This window comes from Hemitrygon akajei, chromosome 5, assembly GCF_048418815.1.
Source record: "Hemitrygon akajei chromosome 5, sHemAka1.3, whole genome shotgun sequence".
In the NCBI taxonomy this organism is placed as follows: domain Eukaryota; kingdom Metazoa; phylum Chordata; class Chondrichthyes; order Myliobatiformes; family Dasyatidae; genus Hemitrygon; species Hemitrygon akajei.
In genome coordinates, this window is record NC_133128.1 from 12,318,116 (window position 1) to 12,331,859 (window position 13,744).

At 42.6% G+C, this 13,744-nt stretch overlaps 1 protein-coding gene across 4 annotated transcripts in view; it reads right to left on the reverse strand.

Moving 5' to 3' along the window:
- gabpa (GA binding protein transcription factor subunit alpha) overlaps positions 1-13,744 on the reverse strand; it is an 83,581-nt gene that overhangs the window by 36,109 nt on the left and 33,728 nt on the right. For 3 of the 4 annotated variants that reach the window (XM_073044842.1, XM_073044845.1, XM_073044843.1), the window contains 4 exons: positions 11,684-11,831; positions 6,824-6,908; positions 5,459-5,707; positions 1,743-1,937 (listed from right to left, as the gene is read on the reverse strand). In XM_073044842.1, the coding sequence (XP_072900943.1) occupies positions 1,743-1,937; positions 5,459-5,707; positions 6,824-6,908; positions 11,684-11,831 (677 nt within the window). The remainder of the gene's footprint in view (positions 1-1,742; positions 1,938-5,458; positions 5,708-6,823; positions 6,909-11,683; positions 11,832-13,744) is intronic. The other variant, XM_073044846.1, reaches the window with a different exon arrangement.

Here is a 13,744-nt window from a genome sequence, read left to right on the forward strand (position 1 = left end):
CACCTTTTTTCCCCTTATTAGGGAGAGAGAGAGCCTGTGGTATATCGATCAACTGGGTGAACCAGCAGTCTTTGGGGTACTGCAAGTCTGTGTCTTTATTGATGCTTTGCTGCTTGTTTGAGTGCTGGGTGGAGGGAGCCGATGCTTTTTTTGCTGGTGGGGGGGGGGGGAGGGGGATTGGTGCTTTGCTGCTGCTTACTCGTGGGAGGGGGAAGCTGGGGGGGCTTTGGGGTTCTAACATTTAACTGTCATTCATTCTTTGGGGCACTCCTCTGATTTTGTGGATGGTTGCGAAGAAAAAGAATTTCAGGATGTACATTTCTCTGACAAAAAATGTACCTTTGATAAAGGGACATAAACATGCCACGTCCAGGTGTCGTCGATTAATCACCAACATACCCAAGGACCCCATCCACATTGAACATTCTTTCTCTTTCCTTTTGGACAGTAGATACAAGAGCCTGGAAGTTCAAGAACGACTTCTATTCTGCTGTTACAAGAGTATTGAATGGTTCCATAGTGTAAAGTGGACTACTGACCTCACAATCTAACTCATTATGACCTTCCACCTTATCTTCCCAAATGGCACTTTACTGTAACTGTGACACTTTATTCTGCACTTGTTATCATTTGACCTTGTACTACCTCAATGTGTTGTTGAAATGAATTGATCTGTAAGTTTTTTCCACTGTGCTTGGGTACATATGACATTAATAAACCAATTTAGAGAAAATGATGAGAGAGCAGTTAATCTGAAGTTGGAGAATTCAATATTTATTCCATTTATTCAGGAGCAGTATAGCTGTTAGCATAACACTATTACAGCGCCAGTGACGCAGGTTCAATTCTTCTGCTGCCTGCAAAGAGTTTGTATGCTCCTCTTGTGACTGTGAATTTCCTAATGGGTGCTCTGGTTTTCTCCCATATTCCAAATGATGTACCGGTTAATAGGTCACATGGGTGTAACTGCGTGGTGCAGGATCACTGGGCCAGAACTGAACTGAAATATGCCTTTTGTGTTTACATTCTATGTTTTCAATCTTTTTTTATGTTGCCATTTGCGCACTGGGGGAGGGGGAAGGGGTGTTTGATGTTTTTCTGTGGGCGGGTTGGTTCCATGGTTCTTGCTTTGTGACTGTCTGTGGAGAAGACGTATTTCAGGGTTGTATACTGCATACATAATAAATATTCTTTGAACCCTGAGAAGAGCCTGTTACCGTGCAGTATCTCTAAATAATAAATAAATAAATTCAAGGGGTGTATTCCAGAGAGATTTTCCAACCTCTTGGAATGACAACTTAATTTTCCAACCTCAAGATTTAAGACAGTTTACTGTCATTCTTCAGTATATGAGTGTAAAGGAGAACAGAACGATTGTTACTCCGGATCCAATGCAGCGTAAAAAAACACAATAAACATAAAGAACACAGTAAGTATAAAAATATTAAAAACAATCCTATAAAACACAATGTACAAAAAGCTGTTAGATACATAGACTGATTATATGCATGCCAGGTGATGTGTATGTAGTGCTGCGTGGGTGGGTGGGGAAGGGCAGTTGCTGGGGTAGGTTATTGGGTACCACAGGTAAACCACCTCTCATTGTTTCCCATTAGCATGCTTTAGTACCCTTCTCACTCCAGCTCATTAGTTTTTCTTGCCACAGACTCTGCTTTAACGACTGAGTTTTTCCAGTAGTTTGGTTTTTGATAAGAGTACATTTTGCACTGGGGTTTACTCACACTTCCTCAGCAACTCCAAGTGGCTCCACAGAATCTCTCCTTTTGGTACTCGCTGCAGGAACTCTTCCTGGCTGAGGGAACACAGGTCTTTCCCCAACATGGTCAGTTCCTTCACATCCACGTCCATCATGGCAAACTCCTTCATCACCCACACAGCCCAGTGCAACACTTGGTCGACTGACCACTGAATAGGATCTAGAGTAGGAAAATAAGACACCTGGGTGAAATACAAAAGCACAAACCATTACAGCACAGTGCAGGCCCTTCAGCTCATGATGTGCCAATCTTTTAACTAAGACCAATATAATGGCTGATTTATATTTGTGCTCCACTGTAACCCTGATTTTCACTTCTGTGTCGCTCTACGCCGTTAGCGAGCATGCGCTGGTGTGCGCCAAAACGCTAGTTGGCGGTGGCGTTTCTATGCCACTGTGTTGAGTTTCTTTGTGAGAGACATGGATGAGGAAATGCATTTCAAACATTTTCGCATGTCGGCAGGTAGATTTGACAGTCTGGTTCATGTATTTCATATCGGTGTACGCACAGCCTACAGACAATGGCAGAGAAGAAGCAACCGGAAATGCGACGTTACCAGGCAGATCAATCAGTTATTGTGGTCTGCGTCGCCACAACGTGTCAGTAACTTTTCTGGAGAGCAGCATGTCACCCTACAGCGTAGGCACGATGTAGGGTACACAATACCTAAGGCGCTGATGCGACGCACCAAGTATAAATCAGCCTTAATTCTGCCCTCCTACATAACCCTCCAGTTTTCTAACATTTATGTGAATATCTAAGAGTTTCTTAAGTGCCCCTAATGTATCTGCCTTGACCATTACCCCTAGCAGGTGGTTCCACGCACCCACCATTCTGTAATAAACTGTTGATCAACTGCAAAATTTAAGAGAAGTTTGGATAAGTACATGGATGAGAGGAGTATGGAGGACTATGGTTCAGATGTGAGTTGATGGGACCAGGCAGAATAACAGCTTGGCACAGACTAGAGGGGCTGAGGGGCCTGTTTCTGTACTGTAGTATGCTACAAGCCATTTCTGCAATGGAAAAAAGTCTCTGGCTATCTAGTCGACCTATGCCTCTTACCTTGTATTCCTCTATCAAGTTGCCTCACACCCTCCTTTGCCCAAGAGCCTTTTCCCAATCTTTTTTTTAACGCCATGGACCCCCATCATTAACCGAGGGGTCTGTTGCCCCCAGGTCGGGAACCCCTGCTCCCTAGAGAACTAGCTTGCTCAACTTACATAGCCCTTCATTTTTCTATCATCGATGTGCCGAAGACTTTAAATTAGTAGGTGCTACTGTAGTGTAGCAGTTAGCACAATGCTATTACAGCTCATGTGTTCTGGAGCTTGGAGTTCAATTCTGACACTGTTCTGTAGGGAGTCTCCTGATGTCCTCTCCAGCGGAAAGCGCCGGTTTTCCATGGGTGCTCTGGTTTCCGCCCACAGTCCAAAGTGCACAGGTAGGTTAATTGGTCATTATAAATTGACCTGTGATTGGGTTCAGATTAATCAGGTTTGTCGTGGGTGGCTCAAAGAGCTGAAAGGGCCTGGTCTACGCTGTATTGCTAATTAAATGAATAGGTTCTCGACGGTCGGCATGGACTGGACAGGGTGAAAGGCCCCATTTCCATGTTGGATTATTAGTTCTTTGAGGACCAAGAACCTGAAAAAAAAAGGTTGCAAGCTAGCTAAATAAAATTTGGTGTTCAAATAAGAAGGTACTCTGCATCCTATCTCATTGTTTTCAGTTAAAACATCGAATTTGTCTGTTCTGTCACTTAACACATAAAAGATTCATGGCAGGCAATAGGTAATTACAATACCCCTTGATAAAGGTATACAAAATTGTGAGAGGTATAGATAGGATAAATGTAAGCAGGCTTTTTCCACTGAGGTTGTAAGGTCATAGGTTAAGGGTGAAAGGTGAAATATTTAAGGAGAACCTGAGGGGGAACCTCTTCATTCAGAGGGTGATGCAAGTGTGGAATGAGCTGCCAGCACCAGTGCAAGTAGTGGATGCATGTTCAACTGCAACATTTAAGAGATGTTTGGATAAGTATATAGATGGGAAGGGGTTCAGGTTAATGGGACTAGGCAGAATAATGGGATGGCATGGACCAGATGGGCTGAACGCAGGGATGTCAAACTCATTTTAGGTCACGGGCCGAATTGAGCAAAATGCAGCTTCATGCGGGCCGGATCAGTCGGACGCGTGCAAACGCAGCTTTCGTTGCCTCCGTTTTTTCAGCCTGCTCTCATGTGTCTCAGTCTCTGATATAACTACAAAGTGTTTCACTTTACAAATTCTGTTTCTTATGAAGAAGACTGCCGAGCAAGACTGCCGAATAAACACTAAAAACCCTGAAAACCTGGTACCTGAATAAACTCAGCATAAGCCATATCATACGCCATAGGCGTTTCAATTACTGGGGCCAGCTTTAATAGTAATTAGATATTATCTCGCGGGCCAAAGATAATTTCACCGCGAGCCGGATTTGGCCCGCGGGCCTTGAGTTTGACATATATGGGCTGAAGGGTCTGTTTCTGTGCTTTAGTGCTCTATGACTCTGTGGCCCTATAGCCCTCAACATGAATTCTTAAAATGACAAGGCATCTATAGATGAGAAATAGAACTAAGTTAGCATTTTTCACTTATTTCTTCTCGCCTGCCAATGGATGACTCATTGCTGGCATATGACTCCCTGATGCAATTCATTTTGTGTTGTACATAGCTGCTCATTATTTCTGCCTCAGCAGTGACTGCTAACAGCCCATTCAATTAAATCTGTAAGGTCTCGTGTGGACCACAATTTGATACTACTTTCAAGTTTCTACTCTCATTTAGAAAAGGCAATGTGTTACTAGTATCAGAATGGAAAACAGGTACATTATTAATAGAGGCTTGCATTTGGAATGGTGCAAGGTAAGTTTTTGAGATGCAGCAAGGGACCTCATCAGTCATCCTAGGAGTGCTCAAATTGATATGGGAGACATTAACATTTACATTCAGAGTCTCTCACTGTGATCAACTGTGGAAGCTGTGGCTGGTAAGGGTTAACAATGTCCCTGCATCAATAGATTGCAGAAAGGGCAGAGAGTCCAGGCAAAAAAAAATCTTTGAAGAAAATAGCTTCTCTTTGCATGGCAGATTCCCAGAGCATTTTGGCTTCATGAAGAAGAGATAAGTATGTAACAGAAGGACGCGAAACACACACACCTACTTCAGTCAATTGCTTTACTAACTTCAAAGTATCATCAGTTGTTACTTGCAGATTCACGTGAATTGTGAATGGGGACTGATCTTGCAGGGAATTTGAACATAGTTTACCAAATGGTCAATATCGTAATTGCTAGTCAATTCTGTATAAAAATGGCATTTCTCTGTTCAGAATTCAGAATAGTGTGGTGACAGGAGCTATGCATGAGGAAAATAAGATGTGGTCAAGGAACAAGTGTGAGTTTTCAAAGCCCAATTAATCAGCAGTGACACAGTTTTAAAGAAGTGAAATAAACAATCAACAAGAATTTTGCTCCTGTATAGGAAAGCTGAGGGGAAACAACTGGAACATATTGGAAAATACAGAAACTTATGAGACAAAAGAACATAAAGACAGGCAAAATGAAGGGGGAGTGGGTTACTGTAAGCATAATTGCTGGCACACAAATGGGCTGAGCAGCCTCTCCACCAAACTGTACCATATGGAATTCCGAGATGTTCCTGTTCTTTCCGATAACCCTCAAGGGCAGCGGCCCACCGTGTTACTTGTTCTGAAGTCTCATCCGGGATTGCCGTCAGCTGCTTTGAGCCATCCAGCGTTATGACTTGTGCTTCCTCCACAAGGGTCTCAGTGCCTGCATGATGTGTTGCATCTGGGTCAATTACCACCTCGACTGTTTCAACCGGCTTAACAATCTCCAGGATGTTAAGCTTCGGCTCCACTCCTGCTAAAAGTAACAATACTTAAAAAATACAAGATGCACTTCCTCACCAACAAATTAACAATTGCCAAACAACAGAAAAGCTTTTAAACACAATAAAGCAGGCAAGTAATTAGCAAGGGAAACTGAAGATAGATGGTCCATATTGGGAAGGAATAATAAAGCTACGTAATCTTTGTTAAAATATGGACTAATTTTTTAAACCTGATTCTAATATGGGTCTCTATTGTGGACTGAGAGTGGGAAGGGTCAGGGAGAGGGAAATCATGGTTTGGAAACGAGGACGGAGAGGGGAGGGAGCAGGAAGCACCAGAGAGGCATTCTGTAATGATCAATAAACCAATTGTTTGATCGAATGATCTTGCCTGGTGTCTGAGGGCTGGGTGTGCCTGTACTCACGCCACCCCTCACCCTTGGCAGTCTTTCTCTGTCTCCTACACCCTTCCTGCAGCACTTCACCCTCGTCATTCCCAAAAACCTTTGCTCTCACCAGATTTAAAGACTCACTCTCCACTCCACGGACAAATACAGTACTGTGCAAGTCTGAGGCACCCTAGCTATATAGATGTGCAGTATTGCATAGTACTGTACATAAATCCTTGTGTGTGTGTTGTATGTTACTTGCATTTCTACGCAAGTGAAAAGTAATTAAAATAAGCAAAGCTCAAAACAGAGTTTGAGATTAAGTCAAAGAAGCTAACTGCTACTGGACATAGCACATGAAAATAAAGATGGTGATCAAAAATACTCATGGTCTGCAGGGAAGTATGGGGAATGCTGGAAAACTGAATTTTGAGCTCCCTCTGTGTTTCGGCAGCTGTTTCCTATTCAATCCCACCCCCATCTCCGGCATTCACTGCAGTCATCTGCAGCCAGACTGGTTTGTATAAATATCTGTTCAGTACTCTATTCATATGGGGTAAAGGCAGGCAGAGACACGATCTCAATAATACTCTTCACTGCATCACATTCCTGAAAATGGGGTCATGAGACAGACAGAAAACAAAATGAATACTCAATCTGTGAACATGCCAGTAAATTTTTGATTAGGCTTCTATCAGCCCTGCTAGAAGTGTGCCTGCTTGAGCCTGGAGCATAGCATGTGATGTAGAACAAGCTTACCTTGTCTGGAAACTACTTCCACACTGAGCTGAACAGTACCATCGGTTTTCACTCCCTGATCGTATAAACTGCGATTTGGATCCAGCTATCGGACAAACAAAAGAAGAAAAGTCGTCAGATGCAAAAATCATCCACAAGTCAAATTCACGAACCACGGTGCTGCTTCAACAGTGAAAACTGAAGAGTGATAAACAAAATGGGGGTAAATCCCACGCTCTCTACACTACCTCTAGAGTCCCTTCTGCTGGAAAGGGATCTAACTTCTGTAATTTGTTATCCTGACATAAAGTAAGCCACTGTTACCTTTGCTACAAAGTCAATAGACAGTAGGAGCAGGAGTAGGCCATTCGGTCCTTCTAGCCAGCATCGCCATTCACTGTGATCATGGCTGATCATACACAATCAATACCCCGTTCCTGCCCTCTCCCCATATCCCTTGACCCCGCTATCTATAAGAGCTCTATCTAACTCTCTATTGAATGCGTCCAGAGACTTAGCCTCCACTGCCTTCTGGGGCAGAGCGTTCCACATATCCAACACTCTCTGGGTGAAGAAGTTTTTCCACATCTCTGTTCTAAATGGCCTACCCCTTATTCTTAAACTGTGGCCTCTAGTTCTGGACTCACCCATCAGCGGGAACATGCTCCCTGCCTCCAGCGTGTCCAATCCCTTAATAATCTTATATGTTTCAATCAGATCCCCTCTCATCCTTCTAAATTCCAGTGTATACAAGCCCAGTCGCTCCAATCTTTCAACATATGACAGTCCCGCCATTCCGGGAATTAACCTTGTGAACCTACGCTGCACTCCCTCAATAGCAAGAACGTCCTTCCTCAAATTTGGAGACCAAAGCTGCACACAATACTCCAGGTGGGGTCTCACCAGGGCCCTGTACAGCTGCAGAAGGACCTCTTTACTCCTATACTCAATTCCTCTTGTTATAAAGGCCAGCATGCCATTAGCTTTCTTCACTGCCTGCTGTACCTGTATGCTTGCTTTCATTGACTGATGTACAAGAACACCTAGATCTCGTTGTACTTCCCCTTTTCCTAACTTGACTCCATTTAGATAGTAATCTGCCTTCCTGTTCTTGCCACCAAAGTGGATAACCTCACATTTATCCACATTAAACTGCATCTGCCATACATTTGCCCACTCACCCAATCTGTCCAAGTCACCCTGCGTTCTCATAACATCCTCCTGACATTTCATACTGCTACTCAGCTTTGTATCATCAGCAAATTTGCTAATGTTACTTTTAATCCCTTCATCTAAATCATTAATGTATATTGTAAACAGCTGCGGTCCCAGCATCGAACCTTGCGGTACCCCACTGGTCACAGCCTGCCATTCCGAAAGGGACCCGTTAATTGCTACTCTTTGTTTCCTGTCAGCCAGCCAATTTTCAATCCATGTCAGTACTCTGCCCCCAATACCATGTGCCCTAATTTTGCCCACTAATCTCCTATGTGGGACTTTATCAATAGCTTTCTGGAAGTCCAGGTACACTACATCCACTGGCTCTCCCTTGTCCATTTTCATAGTTACATCCTCACAAAACTCCAGAAGATTAGTCAAGCATGATTTTCCCTTCATAAATCCATGCTGACTCGGACTGATCCTTTTATTGCTATCCAAATGTGTCGTAATTTCCTCTTTTATAATTGACTCTAGCATCTTTCCCACCACTGACGTCAGGCTAACTGGTCTATAATTCCCTGTTTTCTCTCTCCCTTTTTTGAAAAGTGGGACAACATTAGCTACCCTCCAATCAGCAGGAACTGTTCCTGAATCTATAGAACATTGGAAAATGATTACCAATGCGTCCACGATTTCTAGAGCCACCTCTTTAAGTACCCTGGGATGCAGACCATCAGGTCCCGGGGACTTATCGGCCTTCAGACTGAACAGTCTATCCAACACCGTTTCTTGCCTAATATAAATTTCCTTCAGTTCATCCTTTACCCTAGTTCCTTTGGCCACTATTACATCTGGGAGATTGTTTGTGTCTTCCCTAGTGAAGACAGATCCAAAGTACCTGTTCAACTCATCTGCCATTTCCTTGTTCCCCATAATAAATTCACCCGTTTCTGTCTTCAATGGCCCAATTTTGGTCTTAACTATTTTTTTGCTATTCACATACCTAAAGAAGCTTTTACTATCCTCCTTTATATTCTTGGCTAGTTTATTTTCGTACCTCATTTTTTCTTGGCATATTGCCTTTTTTGTTATCTTCCCAATAATCAGTCATTCCCCCCGCAATAATCAGATAAGCTTGAAGAAAGTGCATCTTCAGGTTTTAGTAGAGTGCAAGTTTACAGTGTTGAAGGAGGCCACCTGGTCTGTCCATCGTGCTGGTTCATGGGTTCACCAAAGTTACACCAATCAGTCTGGCATGCTCTCCCAATTACTTATCTTTTTATGCCTGTCACTTGGTATTGTTAAGTGCACCAAGATAAAGTGAAAAGCTAGTCTTTCATACTGTATATACAGATCAAATCATTACACAATGCATTGAGAACAGGATAAAACAATAACAATGCAGAATGAAGTGTAAAAGCTACCAAGAAAATGCAGTGCAGTTAGACGGTAAGTGCAAGATTGTAATGATGCAGATTGTGAGGCTTTTGAATCTTTTACATGATGGGAAAGGGCAGAAAAGAGAAAATACAGGATAAGTGGGTTCTTTGATTATTCTTGCTTCTTTACTGAGGCAGTGAGAAGTATAGAGAGAGACCACATAGGGGAGGCTGGTTCTGTGAGGTGCTGAGCTGCGTCCACAACTCTGCAGTTTCCAGTAGTCATGGGCAAAGCAGTTGCTATACAAAGCTATAATGCATCGAGACTGAATGCTTTCAATGGCACATCATTAAACATTGTTAGAGATCTGACAGACATGCAGAATTTCTTTAGCCTCCTGAGAAACTAACAGCATTTGTAAATTTTCTTGACTGTGACCCCAACCAGGACAGGATATTCACACCCAGGAAGTTGGAGCTCCCAACCCTCTCACCCTCAACACCATTGATGTAGACAGGAGCATGTGCATCGCTCCTTTCTGAAAGGAAGTCAATGACTCTTTCATTTTGCTGACACTGAGGGAAAGATTGTTGTAATGACATCACATCACTACGCTCGCCATCTCCTTCCTATACTCCAACTTATTGCTATTTGAGATGCAGAACCACTACAGATGTGCCATCTGCAAACTTGTAGATGGAGATAAAGAAGAACTTAGCCATATATTTATCAATGTACTGGGAAAAGGGTGGGGGGTGGGCTGAAGATGCAACCTTGTGGAGCAGCAGTGTTTAGAAAAATCATGGTGGTGGTGCTGCTGCTGATCTTTACTGATTGCGGTCTGTTCCTTGAAGAAAACAAGAAATTCTGCAGATGCTGGAAATCCAGAATAACACACTAACTGCAGAAGGAACTCAGCAGGTCAGTCAATCTACAGAAAGGAATAAGAGTTGACTTTTCGAACTGAGACCCTTTAAAAACCCAGCTTTTGCCTCTCCCAAACCAGTGGAAAAGCATTCAGCTCCAGTAACCCACTAAGATTTCTTTTGAAGTCTCCCCTCACTGTAACAAGTTTAATGAGGATAAATGCAGACAATCAAACACAAAATGGTCTTTAGCTATTCACATTACAAAGGCTCTTGGAAAAACTCAATTACTGCATCTTTGACTTTTCTGTAACAACAAAGAGAATGCCATTTCTAATCACTACCCAATCGTAAAAGCATCGATTAACCTTAATCTTCTGCTTTACCCAATGCTAGGAAACAATACTGGAGATAGATGAGTTTCAACTGGACGATAATTAAAAGGAAAACTTCAAAGATGGAACTCTATTAAATCAGATTGTGTTTGCTTTTAAGTAAATGGTGACTTTATAAAAAAATAGATTAAGGAAATCCATAGGCACCTGCCTGATGTTCATATTAGATTCAAATGAATGAATACATTCAGTGATCAAAAACAACACACTTTCAGGTTCATTCAAGCAAAGGCGCTAAGATGGAGATTAAGAGGAGCCCTGCATGAAAGGAGAGAGAAATTCAGGGAGGTGATATAACGGCTTCAAGGAAGCTGCTGGTATGAGATAAGGTGGAGGGATGATGACAGAAAATAGCAGTACAGACAATATAGAGCTGGGGTCCACAAACTCTTTGCTCCACAGTATAGGTCCATGGGATAAAAATGGTTGGGAACCCCTGGTATACAGGGCAAACACTCAGTCTCTGGTAATGGAGCAGTATGAGGTGCAATTTTAACTAGAGTATAAGCTTGCAACCACTGCTCCCTCTAAGCTATGCTTGTGTGTGGCCACGTAGTAATTTAAATGTTCCCGCACGTTGCTTCTGTTGCAGCGCAGCTGGAATTTTCTTTTGTATGATATTTTATTGAAGTGCCGCACAGTTTTCAAGTCCTATAAAAATTTCCCACTCAGAGCAATGATCGGTCTGTGCATCTATAAAATAAGAGGGAATGTTGCTTGCCACAGAGGGTTAGTAGTAGTATGGAAATATCAATTGTTTATTTCTCTCCAATGATGCAGCCTGACCTGCTGAGTTCTTCCAGCTTTTCCTGTGTTAGTGCCATATGCTTGTTCTGGACTCGTATCACTCTCAACCACTTCTATTCATGTAACTGTATAATGGTATCGGCCTCTGCCATTCTCTCAAGCAGCTCATTACATAAATGATAGTAATCATATGATGATGGGTCAAAGAACGTGCACTGCATTGTAAACACACATCATACTTTAACTACGAGCTCAGTAGCCAAGGACTCAGTATACATAGTCCAAATTCTGTCAATTCTCCAAACAACCTCACATCAGATTTAATTCCTTACCAGGATATCTTGAAGACAAATTTCATGTGCTTCCAAGGAACACTGAAGGCGTGGTTCTAACATTTTCTTCAGGTTACCGACAGGTTCATTGATGTCAATGGCTTGGCTGACGAACTCCGCAGTTGTGATAGTTGTCTGCTCTGCAATGCTGGAAAAGGAGTGAAATGGAAGAAATGAAATTCGTCAAACATCAACCATCAAGTCACTGGTATCTGCATCAGCAACATCAGGAAGAGGGAAACGAGTAATGAGAAACTCCATTATAGAGAACATCCTCACATCAGCCATTATTGTCTAGTTTTTCTCATAATATACAAAAACTACAGTGAGCTATCAGGACAGCAGAAAATTTGACTGGCTGCATTAAGGAGAAGTTTGCGTATAAGGAGAAGGTGGGAGTGGAGGATGCTATCACGTATTTGCTGCACAAATCACTCTCTCACCTAGATGGGGTCAGTTGTGCTGTGAGGATTACATTCCTTGACTTCTCTAGTGCCTTTAACACCATCCAGCCCAAGATCTTAAGGCACAAACTAACGGAGATGGGAGTAGACTCTCACATGGTGGATTGGATAGTGGACTACTTGACAGATAGACCTCAGTATGTGCGGTTGGGAGACTGTAGGTCTGACACGGTGGTCAGCAGCACAGGAGCGCCGCAGGGAACTGTACTCTCTCCGGTCCTGTTCACCCTGTACACATCAGACTTCCAATATAACTCGGAGTCCTGCCATGTGCAGAAGTTCGCTGATGACACGGCCATAGTGGGGTGTGTCAGGAATGGACAGGAGGAGGAGTATAGGAAACTGATACAGGACTTTGTGATATGGTGCAACTCAAACTACCTGCGTCTCAATATCACCAAGACCAAGGAGATGGTGGTGGACTTTAGGAGATCTAGGCCTCATATGGAGCCAGTGATCATTAATGGAGAATGTGTGGAGCAGGTTAAGACCTACAAGTATCTGGGAGTACAGTTAGACGAGAAGCTAGACTGGACTGCCAACACAGATGCCTTGTGCAGGAAGGCACAGAGTCGACTGTACTTCCTTAGAAGGTTGGCGTCATTCAATGTCTGTAGTGAGATGCTGAAGACGTTCTATAGGTCAGTTGTGGAGAGCGCCCTCTTCTTTGTGGTGGCGTGTTGGGGAGGAAGCATTAAGAAGAGGGACGCCTCACGTCTTAATAAGCTGGTAAGGAAGGCGGGCTCTGTCGTGGGCAAAGTACTGGAGAGTTTAACATTGGTAGCTGAGCGAAGGGCGCTGAGTAGGCTACGGTCAATTATGGATAATTCTGAACATCCTCTACATAGCACCATCCAGAGACAGAGAAGCAGTTTCAGCGACAGGTTACTATCGATGCAATGCTCCTCAGACAGGATGAAGAGGTCAATACTCCCCAATGCCATTAGGCTTTACAATTCAACCGCCAGGACTTAAGAACTTTTAAAAAGCTATTATTAATGCTTTTTGAGATAGTGATTTAGATGCATATCATATTTTTTACTGAGTTAAGTATTGTATGTAATTAGTTTTGCTACAACAAGTGTATGGGACATTGGAAAAAAAGTTGAATTTCCCCATGGGGATGAATAAAGTATCTATCTATCTATCTAAATCACTGAATGGCTTGTATGTGTCAAGTATAAAGAAGCTGGCCGGCACAAAGTCATTGCAGGCATCACCCATTACTGTAAACTGCCTTTTCCAAAAGCTCCCATCTAGAAAATACTATAGGGCTATGAAAACAAACAACATCACACCATCTTAAAAGTTTCTTCTCCCAGATAGTTAATCTGATTAACCACTCTACCTATTACATCAGTGACTGCACTGTAAACCACTGTTTATAATGTTACTTACATTGTCAATACATGCCGGTATTTATGCATATTTTAACCTCTAACTTATTTTTGTATTTTTTTAATAATTGTGAACATTGTTTTCTGTTACATGTCATGCAATGTACCATGGCAAATCCCTAATACATGTAAATGTATATAGAGAATAAAGCTGATCTTTGATTCTTGAGAAATTCAGATAGACCAGTCATACAGTCTGA